This window comes from Phodopus roborovskii, unplaced genomic scaffold, assembly GCF_943737965.1.
Source record: "Phodopus roborovskii unplaced genomic scaffold, PHOROB, whole genome shotgun sequence".
Lineage (NCBI taxonomy): Eukaryota > Metazoa > Chordata > Mammalia > Rodentia > Cricetidae > Phodopus > Phodopus roborovskii.
This window is the reverse complement of record NW_026126459.1, coordinates 21,905,462-21,923,270: the sequence shown is the minus strand read 5'-3', so window position 1 is coordinate 21,923,270 and position 17,809 is coordinate 21,905,462. Positions and strand designations below refer to the sequence as shown.

The following is a 17,809-nucleotide window of genomic DNA, read 5'->3' as shown; positions in this document are numbered from 1 at the left end:
CTGCCTACCAGAATAAAGCTGCAGAGAGCACAACTGCTCTAGGCCTTGCAGCCCCATGAGGACAAATGTGTCTTCCCAGAGGTTTCCTCTGACCTGCCATGCATTAGGTCAAGACCTCTGTGGTTGTTCTCCCAGTGCTCCGGCCTCTTCACACCTCATACCAACATCTGGCCTCATCAGGAATCTCACTGCTGTCACAGGAGTCAGGGGTATTGGCATAGCTCCACTGCCGCCCGAATCCAGTGTGGAGAAAGTTGCCTTTTAGTTCAGTTTGTTTATTCTGCCTTCCTACCCCCTCCCGTCCCCCTTCTCAAATTGAAGACTTGGCCCTCCTTCCAGCTTTCATGTTATTCTTCAAGTGTGCCCTCCTCAATATAGAGTGAAGGTCTTGTCATTGAGAATGGAATGGTCCATATATCTGGAAAAGAGAGGAGGAAGCATCTATTCTCTGATACCACCCCCCCCCTTTCTTTTTGAGACAGGGTTTCACTGTGTAGCTCTGACTGTCCTGGAACTCTATATAGACCAAGCTGGGCTCGAACTCACAGATCACAGAGATCCACTTGTCTTTATCTCCTGAGAGCTAGGATTAAAGGCTATATCACTATAGCAGGCCAATTATCAGCTCTTATGTGGAGCTGAGACATAATTATGGTTTTCAGTGCAGGGGGAGAGAACTTCCCTTGGTCTCCCACCCTGACCCTTCTCAGCCTAACCTGGTCATTGAGCTTTTAATTAGACAGTGGCGTGGGGTCCGGATCCATGGTATTGTTTCCTCTGGGCGCACTCCTGGATTGTGGGTCCTCCAGAAGCTGAAGTTCTGAGCATCTGTCACTGGGACTCTGAAGACCTGATTGGGGACTGATTAGGTTGAAAGAAAGGCAAGTTATTGAATTTCTCCAGATTCTCTCTGTTTTTTTTTTTTTTTTTTTTTTCTTCTTCTTCTTTTTCCTTTTTTATATCAGGATAAAAAGCACAGTCCAGCAACTTGCAGTGACCAGTGTGAGAGATTCTGGGAATGTGTTCACCCTCCTTCACTTCCGGATTCCAGATCTCACACACTTCATGGTCAGATGGTTTAGTCTTGGTGTTTCCTGTTGCTAAGTAAGCCCACCTCTAAGATGTGCCAAGATGGTGGGAAAATAAGTAGTAGGCCCATTGGGAAGTCTGCAAGATGGGTCTACTGATTCAAATGGTAGAGTTCCTTTGTTTTTGTTTTATGAGAAATGGTTTCTTTGTGTAGCCCTGACTGTTCTGGAACTCGCTCTGTAGACCAGGCTGGCCTTGAACTCACAGAGATCCACCTGCCTCTGCCTCTTGAGTGCTGGGACTAAAGGCGAGTACCACCACCACCTGGTTCAAGTGCCTTTTCTGAATCATCCTCTTCCATTTCATTTCCCTTGTCTGAATTAATGCTTTCCTTTGCTTACTCTAGGGAAATCCCTGAAATTAACCTGCTTTGACATACCACACACAAATGTTATTAAGTTCTGGTTGCTTAAAATATTGTATAAGGTGTTAGTTTGTGTGAAGGTGCACCTATATAGGTACATGTGTGTGCCAGGTATACATGAAGGCCAGAGGTTCTCAAGAAGCCATCTAGAAAAGTCCATCACTAGGACCAGGGGCTTAATGATTAGACCAAATTGGCTGGGCAGCCAACTAGTTCCAGAGATACACCTGTCCCCTCCACAGCTCTGGAGTCATGGGTGTATACTTTAGAGCCTGTCATTTTACATAGGTGTTGGGGATCAAACGCAGGTCTTTTTGCTTGCAATATATACACCTTCCTAACTGAGTATCTCCTTAGGTGAGTTTGTGTGTGTGTGTGTGTGTGTGTGTGTGTGTGTGTGTGTGTATGCAAGAGTGTGCAGGTGTGCTCACTCCTTCCTGTGTGTATGTGTATGTGTGGAGGCCAGAGGCTGATGCTGAGTGTCTTTCTCTGTTGCTTTCCATTTAATTAATTAACTTTGGTCTTTGAAACAGGATCCCTTTACATCACCCTAGCTGTCCTGGAATATACTGTGTAGACCAGACTAGCTTCAAACTCACAGAGATCCTCCTGCCTCTGCTTCCAAAATGCTGGAATTAAAGACATGAGCTGCCATGCCTCACCAATTTTCATATTTTTAAGATCAAATTATGGCCTAATATTTTGTTTTGCTCTGCAGTCTTGAGAATTGTTTAAGTCCTTAGTTTATTGACAAAAATGTTACATTTTTACCTAGTTGTTTTCCTATTCATTAACAATAAGCTTTAAATTATTTTTCGCTATTAGAAATAATTTGAGTACCCTTTCTTATCTTTGCCTGTTTTCATCTCTAAAGTTTCTTGTTTAGTTTTGGCCTAACCTGTGATTTCAGTTACCTGGAAGGCTGAATCAGGAGGACCACAGGTTCAAGCCTGAACAATTTAGTGAAAGCCCATCTCAAAATAAGACTATAAAGAAGGGCTGGTGATATATATAGCCCAGTGGTAGAATGAAATGTATCGAAAGTCCTTGGGTCCTCCCACCACAGTTCTGTGGGGGGCTAATTTGAAGTAATTACATAGTCACAGAGATATAAGAATTACTACTGGGAGATTCCCAGACCTTAGTGGTGACATTTTATAAGATTGTAGTACCCTGCCACAATTAGGACATAAATATATAAGATGAGAATTGTAAGAGATAATTCCCAAACATCTGGAGTTTCTGTTCTTTAGCCTCTGGTACAGTGATCTGTTCATTTCTGTCCTTTAGTTATCATAAGAATAATACATAAATGGAATGCAGATTATGATCTTTTAGGAGTTGTCCTTTTCTAATGAAGCAAAATTGGAAGTTACTAAAAGATGGAGGGAACCATGTAAGGGAAGGAAGGTAGTCTGGGGAATTGCACTGATTGCACTCTGTCTCTCTGTTTTTTTGAGACAGGATTTCTCTGTGTAGCTTTGTAGATCAGGCTGGCCTTAAACTCACAAAGATCTCTTTCTCTTCTTTAATTTGTATATGCAAGTGTGTCTGTTAAGTGTCACATTGTGGGAGCCTGTGGAGGCCAGAAGAGAGTATCACATCCCCTGGGGCTGGCATTACAGGCAGCTGTGAGCTGTCAAGTGGGTGCTAGGAACCAAACTCAGATCCTGTGGGAGAACAGCAAGTGCTCTTAACCACCGAGTCATCTCTTCACCCCAGGAATGGCTTTCTTTAGAGAACACAATTCCCTGGAGGTTTCTACGTATGCACTGAGAGTCTGTCCTACTTGCTTTTCTGGACAAAGTTGAAGAGATCCTATTTTCAAGTGGTTAGGAGACGTTAAATGATCAAAGGAATGCCCCCAAGGTCACCCAACTTGCTTGGTGTTTAAACTCAGTTTAAGTTACTGGTGTGACTGTCCTCATCAGTGGGCGCAGTATGACAGTACACCAGGTACTTCCATTATTTCAGCTTTGTGTCATTGTCCTCCCAGTTCTTGGAGAATGTACATAAAACAGCACAGCATCCTCTCTCCCAATAACCGTGTGACACCTTAGTCATTCTTTAGGCACTCGGACTCATTCCTTGTTGCCTATGCCAAGGTACTTACATGTTTTTAACAACACCTTCCGTACAGCTTCATGGTACCTTGAGTGGCTATTCTGGTGTATGGAATAATTACCATCTTCTGAGACAATTGGGGGAAACCTAGAGGACACTGCATCCTTCTGGTCTGAAATGAGAAGGCTTGTTGTGAGTATTTGGCAAACGGGACTACTTTAGTCTTTGATTTCCTGGTCTCCATGCCAACGAGGCACATAGCAGAAATCCTTCCTAGCTCCCAGACACTCAGACACTCAATTCTCAGCATCCCAGGAGTCAAGTTATCAAACCTGAGATAAAGTGGATGGAGAAAGAACTCGATGTTTACAAGAATCCCTCACCACTCCTTTCTGACTCCCAGATTTTGAGTGGCTTCCCACTGGACTCATGATTCTAGACAGATACTTAGAACTAGTGCAGGTGAAAAAAAAAATGGCCTCTCATCTGGACATAGACTCCCCCAAGACTGACATGATTGTAGAACTTCAAATGGGCTGGAAGGAGAAGGGCTTGTTAAATCCTGGAAGATAAGCAATTTCTAGGCCTGAAGGAAGGTACTTCAGGCTGTAGGATGGCACTTCAGAAGTGTAGGAGAGGGCCTGGAGTGATGGCTCAGAGCACTGGCTGCTCTTCTAGAGGTTCTGAGTTCAATTCCTAACAACCACATGGTGTATTATAACCATTTATATTAAGATCTAGTGCCTTCTGGCGTGCAAGCATATATGCAGGCAGAACACTGTATACATAATAAATAAACCTAAAACAAATAAACAAACAAAAACCAAAAAATACCAGAAGTGTAGGAGAGTGAGGGAGGTCTCTGTTGACTGGAACTGGAATGTGAGGTGATAAGGAGAAGGACAGGGCGGGGAGGAAGAGAGGGGCGGTGGCTGGGAATGTTGTGTAGTGGGTAATAGCGTTCATCATTTTCAGAAATTAGAGAAATTAGCTCTTACAAAGCAGAGCTTGCATCTCACAGATGACCAACTCTATCTCACCTAGCCTCTCAAGGCAATGTGAAACAGGCTAAGCTTAAACACTTCTAGATTTTAATTTCCTTTGGAGACAGCATCTCACTATGTAGCCCTGGCTAGGCTGGAACTCTGGAGATCTGCCTGTTTCTGCTTCCTGAGTCAGAGGTTGCAGGGAGGCAGTGTGCAGATAGAGCTTTTGCTAGCTGTGTGACTGGGAGCAGCGGGGCATCGGCGGCGTGGCGTCCTGTTTCTCCCTCAGCACACAGAACTGTGTCCTTGGTGCCAACAGTGCCCACCATTATGTCCAATGCAGTAGTGTCTGTTTGCACCTCAGAACCTTGAAGAGCAGCGGGATATGACAACTTCAAGATGGAGGACAGCATGGCTTGGTCAGGGCATGAAAAGAAAGTTGTCCAGGTTGCTCCAAGATTTCTTTTGGCTGTTCCACCCATGTTGCCACCCATGCCATAAAGAGGAGCTAGGCGCCTTGCCCCCTCTCTCCCAGCCAGGCCCCTAATAAGACCCAGCTCTTCATCTTCTGTTCTAAGTGTCTCTGTTCTGCTTTCACAGAGCCGTGGCTCTGACCCACTCCCTCAAATTCTCTTCCTTCTTCTTAATGCTTGTCAGGGAAGAGATAAATATTTACCATTTTCCCTGGAAACAGGTGAACATTGCTGCCTCACGTGACGGTGAGGGTGCTACTTTTGTTGTGGAGTTCTCTTCCAACTCCTAATTGTTTCGCCCTTTCCTCCCCTGGCCTTCTTCATATCCCTATCTTCCCTTCTCCTTTCTGTCCTCCGAAGGAATTCTTGAACACTCGATAACTGTGATGACACCTCCTGCGTGAGGTGCAATTTGAATGTGCCCTCTGTGAAGCTGAGGGTGAAAGGGGTTGGAGGTCCCGGAGGTTTTCTGGGAGTGTGTTCTGGGATGCTGGCCTGAAGCAGGTGATGATCTGTACTTCATTGTAGCCTCCAGTAATGAGGGGTCATTTCCTGGAAATGGTATTGTTTGAGCCTGGTGGTTCAACTTTAGGCCAGGTAAAAGTAGTAATATGTCCATGGTCAAATAGCGGTGGATTGAGGAGTAATAGCAGGCATATTTCTAGTGGGTGTCAGGATCTGGGTTGAGAGTAAATTGTTGTTCTAAATGCAGGAGACAGCAAGAGGTACCGTCTGGTTCTTAGGCATCAGACTGTGCTTAAGATACAACCAGATGATGTTCTGTTACTTCAAAGAGTCCAAGCAGCAGGCTCCCAGCTTCCCATATGGACGGCAGTTACGTCTGGAGTCTGCTTGACAGTCTCACCCACTCTGATGTCTGCCACTTGAGTAAAACATATACCTTGCTTCTTGGGTTGGTTTGATTTTGTCTTTCATTTTCCTTTTGGTCAAACTGGGAGATATTCTTGGTAACTTATAGCTTCACCCACCCCCAAACACCTAGGTTTGATAAGGTACCTGTGATAAATGGTGGCAAGGGTGGGTAAGAAACATACACTAATTTCAGCACTCAGGAGGCAGCGGCGGCAGATCTCTGTGAGTTCGAGGCCAACCTGTTCTACAGAGTGAAGTCCAGTATAGCCAAGGCTACACAGAGAAACCCTGTCTCAAAAACAAACAAACAAAAAACCCCAATAACAACAAAAAGAAACATGTCATGGTTACTGAGGAATGTTCTCTAAAAAGGACGCAATGAGTCAACTCTACTGTGAGAGGGAGCTGAATCAACATCTTGTTGGCAGGTGGTACAACAGAGGTTCTTCACACAGCTAATTGATACCCTGTCCTGAGTGGTGCTTGGGAACTAGGAATGACTATAAATAGCTTCTTTTAGAATTGGGCCATAAGTTGGGGTTTGCCGTAAAACCACATTTAATGCTCTGACTGTACTTTGAAGACACTGTTGATAAAATGAGAGTACATGAGTGGATCTTGTACTCATCCTAATTAATGAGGCTGAGTTTTCAGTACTATAGGCTGTTCTGTAAGCAGTGATGGTCCTCAAGTCCCAGTTATTCACTACTTGGCTCAAGGCTTCTGCTAGAACCCAGGCTGGTTGGGTCTAGAATTTCCAGTTGAAGAATACAGACCCAGTGTTACTCCCTGAACTCTGACTTTTAGATGAAGGGTCGGTTCCAGGTTCTTGGGTCATAATGGTGTCAGTATCCAACACATTATTTGCAATTGTCTTGGTATGCTGCTTTGTAGACAGTAGACTAGAAATTCATACAAGATTAGGATGAGAGAAAATGTTATAGTATTGTATATAAAAATACAATGACTCCTGAGCTGCCTGACTGGCCCAGCAATTATGAGTGTTAGATTGCTATGCTAACCTTTGCTGTGCTAACACATGAGAACCAGAGTTCATATTTTCAACCCATGAAAAGGTTAGATGTAGCCACATGCATGCCTGGAACTCCAGCACTGAGGGGACAAAAACAGGGTCACTGAGACTTGCTGGTTGCAATCCTAGTTTAAAAAAAAATGGGAGCACCAAGTTCAAGAGACCCTGCCTCAGTGGAACAAGGTAGAGATAGGGCATCCAGTGCCTTCCTCTGACTTCCATGTGAGCACAGGCATACTCATTCACACATTTATGTACATATACTATATACACATAGACCACACATAAGTATGCAATTTTTTTTTTAATTTTAAAAATGAGGTAGCTAGAGAGATGGCTTAGCAGTTAAGAGGACTGGCTACTCTTCCAGAGGACCTAGTTTCAGTTCTCAGTACCCTCATGACAGCTCACAACTGTCTGTTAACTTCAGTTCTAGAGGATCTGACACCTTCACACAGACATACGTACAGGCAAAACACCAATATGAAATAAAAATAACTTATAAAAAAGAAAGATGACCCCTATCTACAAGGTCATATCAAATGGTAGTATTAATTTTTTTAATTGGTCTGGGCATATTAAGATGGTTTGCTGAAGTATGTTTGGAGGACTGTCTTGTACTTACTGTCTTCCTTGATACAAAGGAATTATCTGTGCTTTGTGAGGAAGTGGACATGAGCCCAGGGAACCAGATCCTCAGGCTGTGTTTGCCTTATGGGGCTAGTTCTTTACATCTTTAGTGGTGTGCCTGCTGATTCCAAGTGTAGGGAAAGCAGATGGGGCATGAGCAACCCAGGGATTTAGTGCTTCAGACTACTTAGGTAAAGTGGATTTTCTAGAGATAAAGATTGCTAATACTAATGGACCCTGCACGGTTCCATAAAGTAGAAGCCATCATTTGACAAAAGGAGCCAGAGACCCAGAGAAGTTTAGTAACAAACTCACACATGGCAGGACTATGAGTTTGTCCAGACTCTTTCTAACTGTTCCTTGAAACAGCTCCATCGAGACTTCCAGGAGAGATGGTGGACAACTTGCATGAACACTTCAGTCTGCTAACGGTTGTACACAGCCAAGTGGGAGGCTTCAGCAAGCATGTCTGCTCACCTGGAACAGACTTGAGTTGGATAGGGGATATGGCAGCACTGTCTTGATCCAGAGGGAGAGCCCAAGCTCTCTGAGCTTTTCTGAATGTAAGATGTAATTTCTTAAAGTCAGCATTGGAAGCAGAAAGATCTGGGACTTGTTGTCACTCTTGCAGTGAATTAGACCAGCCTCACTGGGGAAGAGCAGTGTGAAAAGGCTGAGCCCTTGTAGGAAAAGTGGTCTGTCTGCTATCTGCAAAGTCACCATCGTGGAGGTGGGCCCACACTGGAGGCTTCAGCACTGGTTATGAGTAGCTTGAACATCTAGTTTCGTGGGGATGAAATTTGGTGTCCCATAGCAGTTACAATTATGTCCAGGTTTTCTAGATACAGTTCCATATGGTTGTTCTATATATTACAAAAGCAGAGGGTCCTAGCCAAGTTCATGGTTGCTGAACTGTGCCATACATGTCTGTTTGAAAAACTGGAACTATAGTGCCCTCTGCTGGAGTAGACAGGTGGCATAGTTTGTCTCCCAGCAATATTTTGTTACTACCCAGGCAGCTCCTCTCTAGACCAAGAAGCCTAGAAGATTAAATTGGGGACATTGCAGGCAGGGTTAGAAAAGTGTCTCCCTCCCTCCTTTCCTGCTTCCCTCTGCCCATCTCTCCCTCTCCCTCCCTCCCTCTCTCTTCCCTCCTCCCTCCCTCTGTGTGTGTGTGTGTGCGCACGCGCGTGCGTGCGAGCGCACGGTGTGTGTGTGTGTGTGTGTGTGTGTGTGTGTGTGTAGGTCAAGGGACAACCTTGGGTGTCAGTTCTTGCCTTACATCTTGTTAAGACAAGGTCTCTCTTGTTCACATCTTCATACACCATACTGACTGAACCATGTGCTGCTACAGATGCTCCTGTCTCTGCCATAAGGGTGTGACAGGAGTGTGCACTGACAGCACCAGACTTTTATGTGGGTTCCATGTGGGGAGCGAAGCTCAGGCCATTAGGTTTTCCTTACAAGCACTTTAACCACAGAGCCATTTTGCCAGTCCATTTCTATTCTACATTTCATTAATTAAGTTACGTGTGTCCTAGAACTCACTGCAGAGCCTGGATTGCCCTTTAGGTCTTTCCTGCCTCAGCCTCCCAAGTGCTGGGGTTACAGGCATGAGTCATCACTTATGGCTCACAGTGCTTAATCTCTCCAACCAAAAGGTAGAAGACATTGTCTGCGTTTACAGGTGAGGTAACGGAAGCACTGCAAGTCTGGGGTTAGCTCTTTCTCACTATACATGAATGAAACCAGGGCAGATGGGTGTAGCATGAATTCTAGTTGGCATTGATAATAAAAACCCAGAGTAAGACATTAGGGTTAAAGCTGAAGATTGGAGAAGCAAAGCAGCCAGCCACTAGAGAGTCCTCACCTCTCCTGATGCTCAGACTGAAGGGGCGATGCACCAAACCTCAGACTGCATCCGACTGCGCTGCTCCTCAGACTCACTGAGCTCCTGTCTCCTCCTGCCTTATATTCTTCCCTAGTGATGGGATTAAAGGCGCAGGATCCCAAGTGCTGACTTTACCTTTGTGTGAGCTCGGTTTCTCTTTAATTTTGTGTAGCTCAGGGTAGCCTTAAACTAACAGAGATCCAATTGCCTCTGTCTCCTGAGTGCTGGGTTTAAAGGTGTGCCACCACTGCCTGGCCTCTATGGTTGTGGCTAGCTTTGCACCTGATCTTCAGGCAAGCTTTATTTGTTATATTATAAACAAAATATCACCACAGATGGAAGAATGCTCTTTATCACCTTTCCTCTTTGGTTTGCATATTTTGTTTGTTTGTTTTTTTTTTCAAGACAGGGTCTCTCTATGGCTTTGGATGCTGTCCTGTAACTAGATCTTTTAGACCAGGCTGGTCTCAAACTCACAGAGATCCGCCTGCCTCTGCCTCCTGAGTGCTGTGGCTTGCACATTTTTAAAAAAAAGATTAATTTTTGTTTTATGTGTGCCAGAGTGTATGCACACCACGCAGTAGAGGCCAGCGGAGGACATCAGGATTCCCTGGGACTGGAGTTACAGACAGTTGTGAGCTGCCATGTGGGTTCTGGGAACTGAGGACTCAGGTCCTCAGGAAGAGCAACCTGTTCTCTTAACCATTGAGCCACCTCCCCAAGCCCTGTATTTTTCTTTTAATCAGGAGAGAAAGAAGGGAAGGATTCAGGACTGGGAGAATATCTGACTGCATGTGTTGACTCACCTCTGTGAGTTTTCATTGTGACTCTGACAAGGGAACATGGAGGGAGCTCTTCTGAGTTGAATGTTTAATACACTCACACCCACTAGGAAAGGAAAAAACCTATCCTCCAAAGAAAAAAATGTGATAAAAATATACCACAGTAGTACAAATGTTAGGGAAGAGGAGTGACTATGAATAGGTTCGCTTACATCATTGTTGGTGAAGGGCTGGCTGAGGGGCCAAGGCAGAATGTGGCTGATGTGAGCTTGTAGAACAGGTTGAAGAGCTAGTGCAGGCAGGCGGTCAGGACAACATTCAGGCTGCTTGGGTATAAGTACATTCGTCCCTCCTCTCTGTGTGCAGAAAGTATGCTCTGACACTCTCAGTAGATGCCTGAAGCTTTGAGCAGCCTTGCTTTTCCTGGAGGTACATACCTGCACTAAGCTTGACTTATATAGAGTATGCACAGTAGGAAACCAGTAACTGACAATAAAACAGTAACAATATCTATTTGTGTACACACACACACATACACTGCACATGTGTGGAGGTCAAAGGACAGTGGAGGGAGTCTGCTCTCTCCTTCCATTGGGTGGGTCTTAGGCATCAAACTCACATTGTGAGGGCCTGGGGCCAAGCACCTTTAACCCATGAGCCATCTTTCTAGCTCCCATTTTTTATTCTTAATTTATAGAGAGATCTGTCTGTCTATTCACCTAAGGAATTTTTTAATTTTTATTTTACATATCAATCCTTTAAGGAATTTTTTAAAATTACATTTTCTCTTTTCCCTTCAAGTATCGTCCCAGGGCTTGAGATGTGGCTGAGTGGTAGTGCTCCCCAGCACTGTCCCCATAGTTAGTTATCATTCTAAAAAGTATTGTTCCCCTGGGTGATGGTGGTGCACACCTTTAATCCCAGCACTCTAGGAGGCAGAGGCAGCTGGATCTCTGTGATTTTAAGACAAGCCTGATATGCAGGACAAGTTCCAAGACAGCCAAGGCTATTAAACAGAGAAAACAGAGAAAAAGTTACTGCTCTCATAAAAGGATAGTAGTGACTTGACACAGTATAAAGCCATTACACACCTTTGGTGGTCAAAGCTAATGCCACTAGTAATGGGGAAAAATAACATCATGAGCCTCCTGATTGGATGTGCTGACGTCATTTCTAAGCCCCCAACCTAAGGCTTATACCAGATCTAATTATGAGAACACCAGACAAATGCAAATGAAGGAACATTCTGTAAAATACCCTGCCTGTACTCCACAGAAATGTCAGCACCACAAGACAAAGACAGCGGAAGGGACTGTTTCATCTCAAAGACGGGGTTCCCTGTGTAGCCCAGGCTGGCCTGGAACTCACTCAGTAGACCAGGCTGGCCTGGAACTGGAAGATCCTCCTGCCTCTGCCTCATGAGTGCTGGAATTAAAGGTGTACATCACTCCCGCCCATCCCAGAAAAAAATTTAAGTAACTATTATAGTGTATTGCTATAATTGTAATTCTTACTGGTTATTATTAAGCTCTTACTGTGCAAACTTATTAAGAAAATTTAAAACAGGTAAAGTTTATGTATGTGAAAAAGAAAAAGCAGCATATATAGGGTTTGACACTGCCCAGTGTCAGGTTTTCACTGGAGATCTTGAGACACCACCTCCTAGGTAATTAGAAACTACAGTGGGGCTTTAGAGATGGCTCAGAGGTTAAGAGCACTGACTGCTCTTCCAGAGGTCCTGAGTTCAATCTCCAGTAACCACATGATGGCTCACAACCATCTATGATGCTTTCTTCCTGCATGCAGGTGAACATACAGATAGGGTACTATATACAAAAAATTAAGAAATTAAAAAATGAAACTATAGTAATGACTAAGTGAAGATGTTGACACCTTCTGATAATCTCTCATCTAAAAAGTATGCTTACTTCCTCTTCCCTTGAGGCTTGGTTTAGTGACTTCTAAGAAGATAGGCTAATTAATTTTCTGCTACTGTAATAAAATGCCTGAGGCAATCAACTTACACAGAGCAAAGGTTTTACCTTGGCTCTCAGATTTGGATGCTCTGGTCCATGATTACTTGATTGTGTATTTCCTTGGTGAGACAACACATTATGGCAGGGTTGCAGAGCGGAGCAAAACCACTTATTAACCTCGTTGCTAAGGAGCAAAAGAGGAAGAGACTGGGGTCCCATAATCCCTTTGAGCACTCCCAATAAGCTAAAAACCTATTGTTAGTCACCCCAAAGGTTCAGTCATCTCCCCATAGTGCCACCCAGAAAACAAAGCCTTTAAAGCTCATGGAGCTCAGAGGGATGTTTAAGACCCAAAGAACAGTACAATAGAAAAGATAAAAGTGACCATTATTCCTGAGACTAGATCATAAAAACTCACTTGTGTACTCTCTCTCTCTCTCTCTCTCTCTCCATCATCCACTTACCATCTGTCTGTCTATCTATCTATCTATCTATCTATCTATCTATCTATCTATCTCACATCAAGGGACAGTTAGTTGCCATAGAAACATTTAGGCAGTCTATGGGGTGGCCCATACAGAGGTACTCTGAGATGTCTTGTTAATTGCAAGTGACGTTTTGGCCTCCAGACAAGCAGTGGCCCCTCTTGTCTGGCCCTGACTCTGGTCACATATGATTGCTGTTCCTGATATCCTGTCTGCAGCAAAGAGAGACCCTGACACAAAGGCTTTCAGCTAAGCTGCCCTGGACCTGACTCTAAAACTGAGGAAAGACATGTTATAGGTTTAAGTCAGTTTTAGGTAAGTTGTTACACAGTAATAGATAGAATTAGTGATAATTGGAATATGATATTGAAAAAGCCTAACAAATAAGTAATGATGGAAATATGTAGAAGGATTTAATAAGTTAGATGATCAACTCAGGAGGTTTTATAGCTTATGAATGAGAACTTGAAAAAGGTAGGAGTGAGGAAACAATATTCCTCAGGAAGGATGAGCATGGGCTTTTAGGACAGAAGAACCATGACTGTCACGATGCATGAAAAAAAGAGCTGCACTACATTTCAGTATTTCAGAACACTAGGGAATGGAAATCAAGAAGTTTCAGAAAGAAAGACATATAACTGAAAACTTAGAGTAGTAAAGCTACCCAGTGTTGTGTTTACAATTGTGCTCTGCCTCATCGTGCTATGTGAATGGTGAGGATTCCAACTCAGTTCCCCATGTATTCACAGCAAACACTTTATCACCATCAGCCATCTCCCCAGCCCAGTCTGTATCCTAAGGGGGTATCTGGAATATATATAACTGGAGCTAGGGGAAGTAAGCAGTGGGCAGGAAGTTGGGTCAGGAACTCAATCAGGGCAGGAACCTGGAGGCAGGAACTGATGCAGAGGCCATGGAGGGGTGCTGCTTACTGGCTTGCTTGTTCCCCATGGCCTGCTCAGCCCGTGTTTGTTGTTGTTTGATTTTGTTTTGTTTTTTGAGACAGGACTATCTCTTTTGAATAGCCTGGCTGTCCTGGAACTCAATTCTGTAGATCAGGCTGACCTCAAACTCACAGAGCTCCTTCTGCCTCTGCCTCTGCCTCCCAAGTGCCACTATGTCCAGCATCAGCTTGCTTTCTTTTGGAACCCAGGACCATCAGCCCAGTGATGACAACATTCACAATGGGCTGGGCCCACCCTTATCAACCACCAATTAAGAAACTGTCCTACAGCTAGATCTTATGGAGGCATTTTCTCAATTGAAGTTTTCTCCTTCCAGAGAACTCCAGCTTGTGTCAGGTTGACATATTTTATTTTTCTGTGGCCTTAGCTTCCTCTTTCCACCATGTTTTCTAGTGTAACAGAGGGCCAGCTTCCAATACTGTGGCTGCCTAATCTTTCCAGTCTTGGGGGATAATTCTATTCTGAGTTGCCCATGAATTTAGTATCTGCTTCCCATAGGGTGATGCATACCATATGAAATGATCACTTCCTTAAATCTCCTAAAAGCTAAATGTTTCTATAGGATTCCATTTAACTTCTTCATAATCTTGGGGTGTCTGTCGTCTGCTGGTCATTCTTGTATGGTAACTAGATAAACTAAAGTTGGTTTTCTAACAACCTGGGGCCTCCCTCTTCACTTTTATCCTGTGGTAGGTTCTTGTCTAAATTCCTCTGTCTGTGTCTGAGTAATTCTCTTATTTTCATTTATAAGTCTTTCTAAGGCTTGTATCTTGTCAATCCACTTTGCATATTTGGCACAATTACCAAACCACTTTTCATATTTGGCAAAAAAGTCACTATGGCTACTAAGGATAAAATATAAGTTAACAGACTATTAATTATAATATTTATTATAAAATCAATCTCAATTAAGTCATTTATGCTTTCCTTTTCTGCTTCTATTTTCAAGCCACCTAAAGTAGCATCTTACAGGGTCCTAGCATCCTGTGTTGTGATTTTTCCCATCCTTAATGTGGGAAAGATTTTTCCTTTTAATATTACTTGCTTAAGGACTTCCAAGGTGTCTTACCAAATTTGATGGCTTCTCAGTTTGTCCACAGCTAGTGTGATTCCTCTGTGTGTAATATTGTGCCTTGAGTTGGAGCGCCAAAAGTTTTGTTCATGAATTGGAGTGCCAATTTTTTTGTTTTGTGACAGGGTTTTTCTGTGTAGCCCTGAATGCCCTGGAACTTGCTCTGTAGACCAGGGTGCCCTCAAACTCACAGAGATCCACCTGCCTGTTCACTTCCTGTCAGTTGGTTGCTTACTCTGCCTCTTGAACTATGGGTGACTTTATTTAATCCTGTTTACAATGTTCAAGCAGAAAGCTCTTGGATTAAAGGTGTGTGGCTAGGGCTGAGCCACACCACAACTAGAAACAAGTTTTTCTAGTAAATAACACAATCTTGGGTGTCACAATATGATAAGAAATCCTGCAACATCTCTAGGAAGCATGGCAGCCATTATAAATATAATGCAAATCAAATATACACTCAGATTCTTCAGCAGTTCCCTATAAAATTAAAATGTTTCTCAAGGTTGGTAGCATCCTCATTTAGCTGGCCTTGAATTTGTTTTCTTTCTTTTCTTTCTTTGTTTTTTTGAGACAGGGTTTCTCTGTATTGCTTTGGAGCCTGTCCTGGAACTTGCTGTGTAAACCAGCCTAGCCTCGAACTCACAGAGATCCCCCTGCCTCTGCCTCCCCAGTGCTGGGATTAAAGGTGTGCACTACCAACGTTTCCTAGTATTTTACCTTTCTTTGTGTCCAAGTCCTTGAACTTTACTTAACTTGGATCTAAGTCTCTATTTATTTTTTTTCAGTGTTAATTCCCTTCTTGTTTACCTGATAAATTTCAACCAACCTTTCACACTTGGTTCTGGAGACATTTCCTGTGGGAATGTCTCTGAAATCTCCCTCCTTTGTTTTCCAAACCCTATAGTATCAGCTATTTACTCCTTTGAGGTTAAAAGTCCATATTTAATTTAATCATATACTATGTATATTACAAATTTTGTATGATAATTTAGTTTTCTCATCAGATAGTCAGCTATTCTTGTAATGGCTACTCTTGGTTGTCAACTTGACTACGTCTGGAATGAACTACAATCCAGAAATGAAGGGTACACTTGTGATCTGGATTTTGTGGCAAGAAGACAACAAGTCTTTGATCCAGATCTTGAGGTTGGAAGACACAGGTTTTTGATCCAGATGACACACACCTTTAATCCAGATCCTGAGGTAGTAAGGCGCACCTTTGATCTGGGCTATACCTTCTGCTAAAAGCCTATATATGGGCATTGGAAGAAGGAAGGGTTCATTCCTTCTTGCCCCGCTTGCCCTCTCCTTCCCAGCATGCCCCTCCCTTCAATGGCATTGGAGCCTACTTCAGGATTCCAGCGCACAGGGAATACCAACTGAGACATCCAGCCTTGTGGGCCTGAGCAGCTCCTTGGACTTCCATTCTTAGACAGCCATTGTTGGATTACTTGGACTGCAGCCTGTTAGTCATTCTAATAAATTCCCTTTATATATGTAAATATAGAGCAATTCATTGTATAAATTCTGTGACTCTAGGGAACCCTGACTAATATACAATAATAGAGGCCTTCTTCCATCCATCTTTGTGTCCTTAGTCACCAACATAAAGCACACCCATGATTAGTGGATGGTGAATGCTGGCTAAGTCCATTAGATTATTTGGTTGAACCAGTTATGTCTTACTGAGAATATGAAAGAGCTGAAAGTGAAGCTGGATAGCTACTGTCCCTGCTGTGTAAATTTCACTATGGTAATAGTTGATAATGAATGATGCATCTCTAACCCTTCCAGAAAGGGAAGTGTCTAGGAAGGCATGGTCCTCTGTCCCACCATACTAAATTCTCCTCACCTGTTTCTTCAGTTGTGTTTCTCTTTTTATGCCGAAGGGAATTCTGATACCCTAATAGATATAAGTTGAAGAAAGCCATCTCAGCGCCTCTTTCTTTTCAGAATGTCTACTCTGGAGTGCTGGGTTCTAGTAACCATGGTAATGTCTTGAAGAATTATCATGACTGACATTTGCTTTGTCCAATAGGTCACCATGGAGTTGGAATTGAGTGGGCTAAATAATTTCAGGAAACTTGAGGAGTCAATATGATTACCTTTTTACAAAAGTATTTCTGCCAGGTGATGGTGGCTCATGCTTTTAATCCTAGCACTCAGGAGGCAGAAGCAGATGGATCTCTGTGAGTTTGAGGTCAGCCTGGTGTACAAATCAAATTCCAGGACAGCCAGAGCTGTTACACAGAGGAAACCCTGTCCTGAAAAACATCAAACACCAAACCAAATCAAACCGAACCCCAAAACCAATCAACCATTTTTTTTTATTCTTTGAAAATTTCAAACATGTACATTGATCATAAACATCCTCCACTACTTCCTTTCAACTCCCTCCAAGTGCCCTCCATCTTGTTTCCTTCCTAACTTCTTTATGTAGCCCTGGCTGTCCTGAAACTTACTGTGTAGACCAGGCTGGACTTGAACTTAGAGATCTGCCAGTTCTGCCTCCCAAGAGATGGAATTAAAGGTGAGTGCCACTATGCCCCACCTACTTATCAAGTTATTTTAAATTCCCAATCTGAAATCCCAAAATTCCACTGTGAGTACCTGGTTCTGATGCTTCCAGATTTTGCATTTCTTGTTTTTCAGGCTCTAACAGAACATATTATGTAAGGCTCAGGGTATATCTTTAGATGGCTAGGTCAGAGATGTACACTGTTGTAGAAGCAGGTGCTGGAGGCCAGCATCTCTCCTGAGGTTCTTGCTTGTGGTCTCCCTTGCTATCCTTGATTTTCCATGCTTTCTTCAGGTTTATTGTACTGCAGAAAGAGCTGTGTGTGTGAGAACAAGACTGCCTTGAAGCACCTTCAACAGGGTCTGAGCCTTGCGATTCTTTCAGTTGCAATCCTGTTATTATACTGGAACTTTATGATATGTCCGTAAGATTGGAGGGCTTAGGAGAAGTATTTTGTAATTTTATTAGGTTGCTGCCTGGTCTTGTATGTTTATGTAGTAGTATGTGTGTGCATATGAGTGAACACACATGTGAAGGCTAAAGGTTGACATTAGGTCTCTTTATTGCTCTCCATTTTATTTTATTTTAATTTTTATTTATTTATT

At 43.2% G+C, this 17,809-nt stretch overlaps 1 protein-coding gene across 1 annotated transcript; it reads right to left on the bottom strand.

The window, feature by feature from the left end:
- Positions 1 to 326: 326 nt before the first annotated feature.
- Tex49 (testis expressed 49) lies at positions 327 to 16,654 on the bottom strand. Its single transcript, XM_051189082.1, has 4 exons — positions 16,539 to 16,654; positions 3,567 to 3,689; positions 717 to 861; positions 327 to 418 (listed from the first exon to the last, which is right to left on the bottom strand). The coding sequence occupies exons 1-4, from the start codon at positions 16,615 to 16,617 to the stop codon at positions 370 to 372; spliced, it is 396 nt and encodes a 131-aa protein (XP_051045039.1). The 5' UTR covers positions 16,618 to 16,654; the 3' UTR covers positions 327 to 369.
- Between the last annotated feature and the right edge of the window lie 1,155 nt (positions 16,655 to 17,809).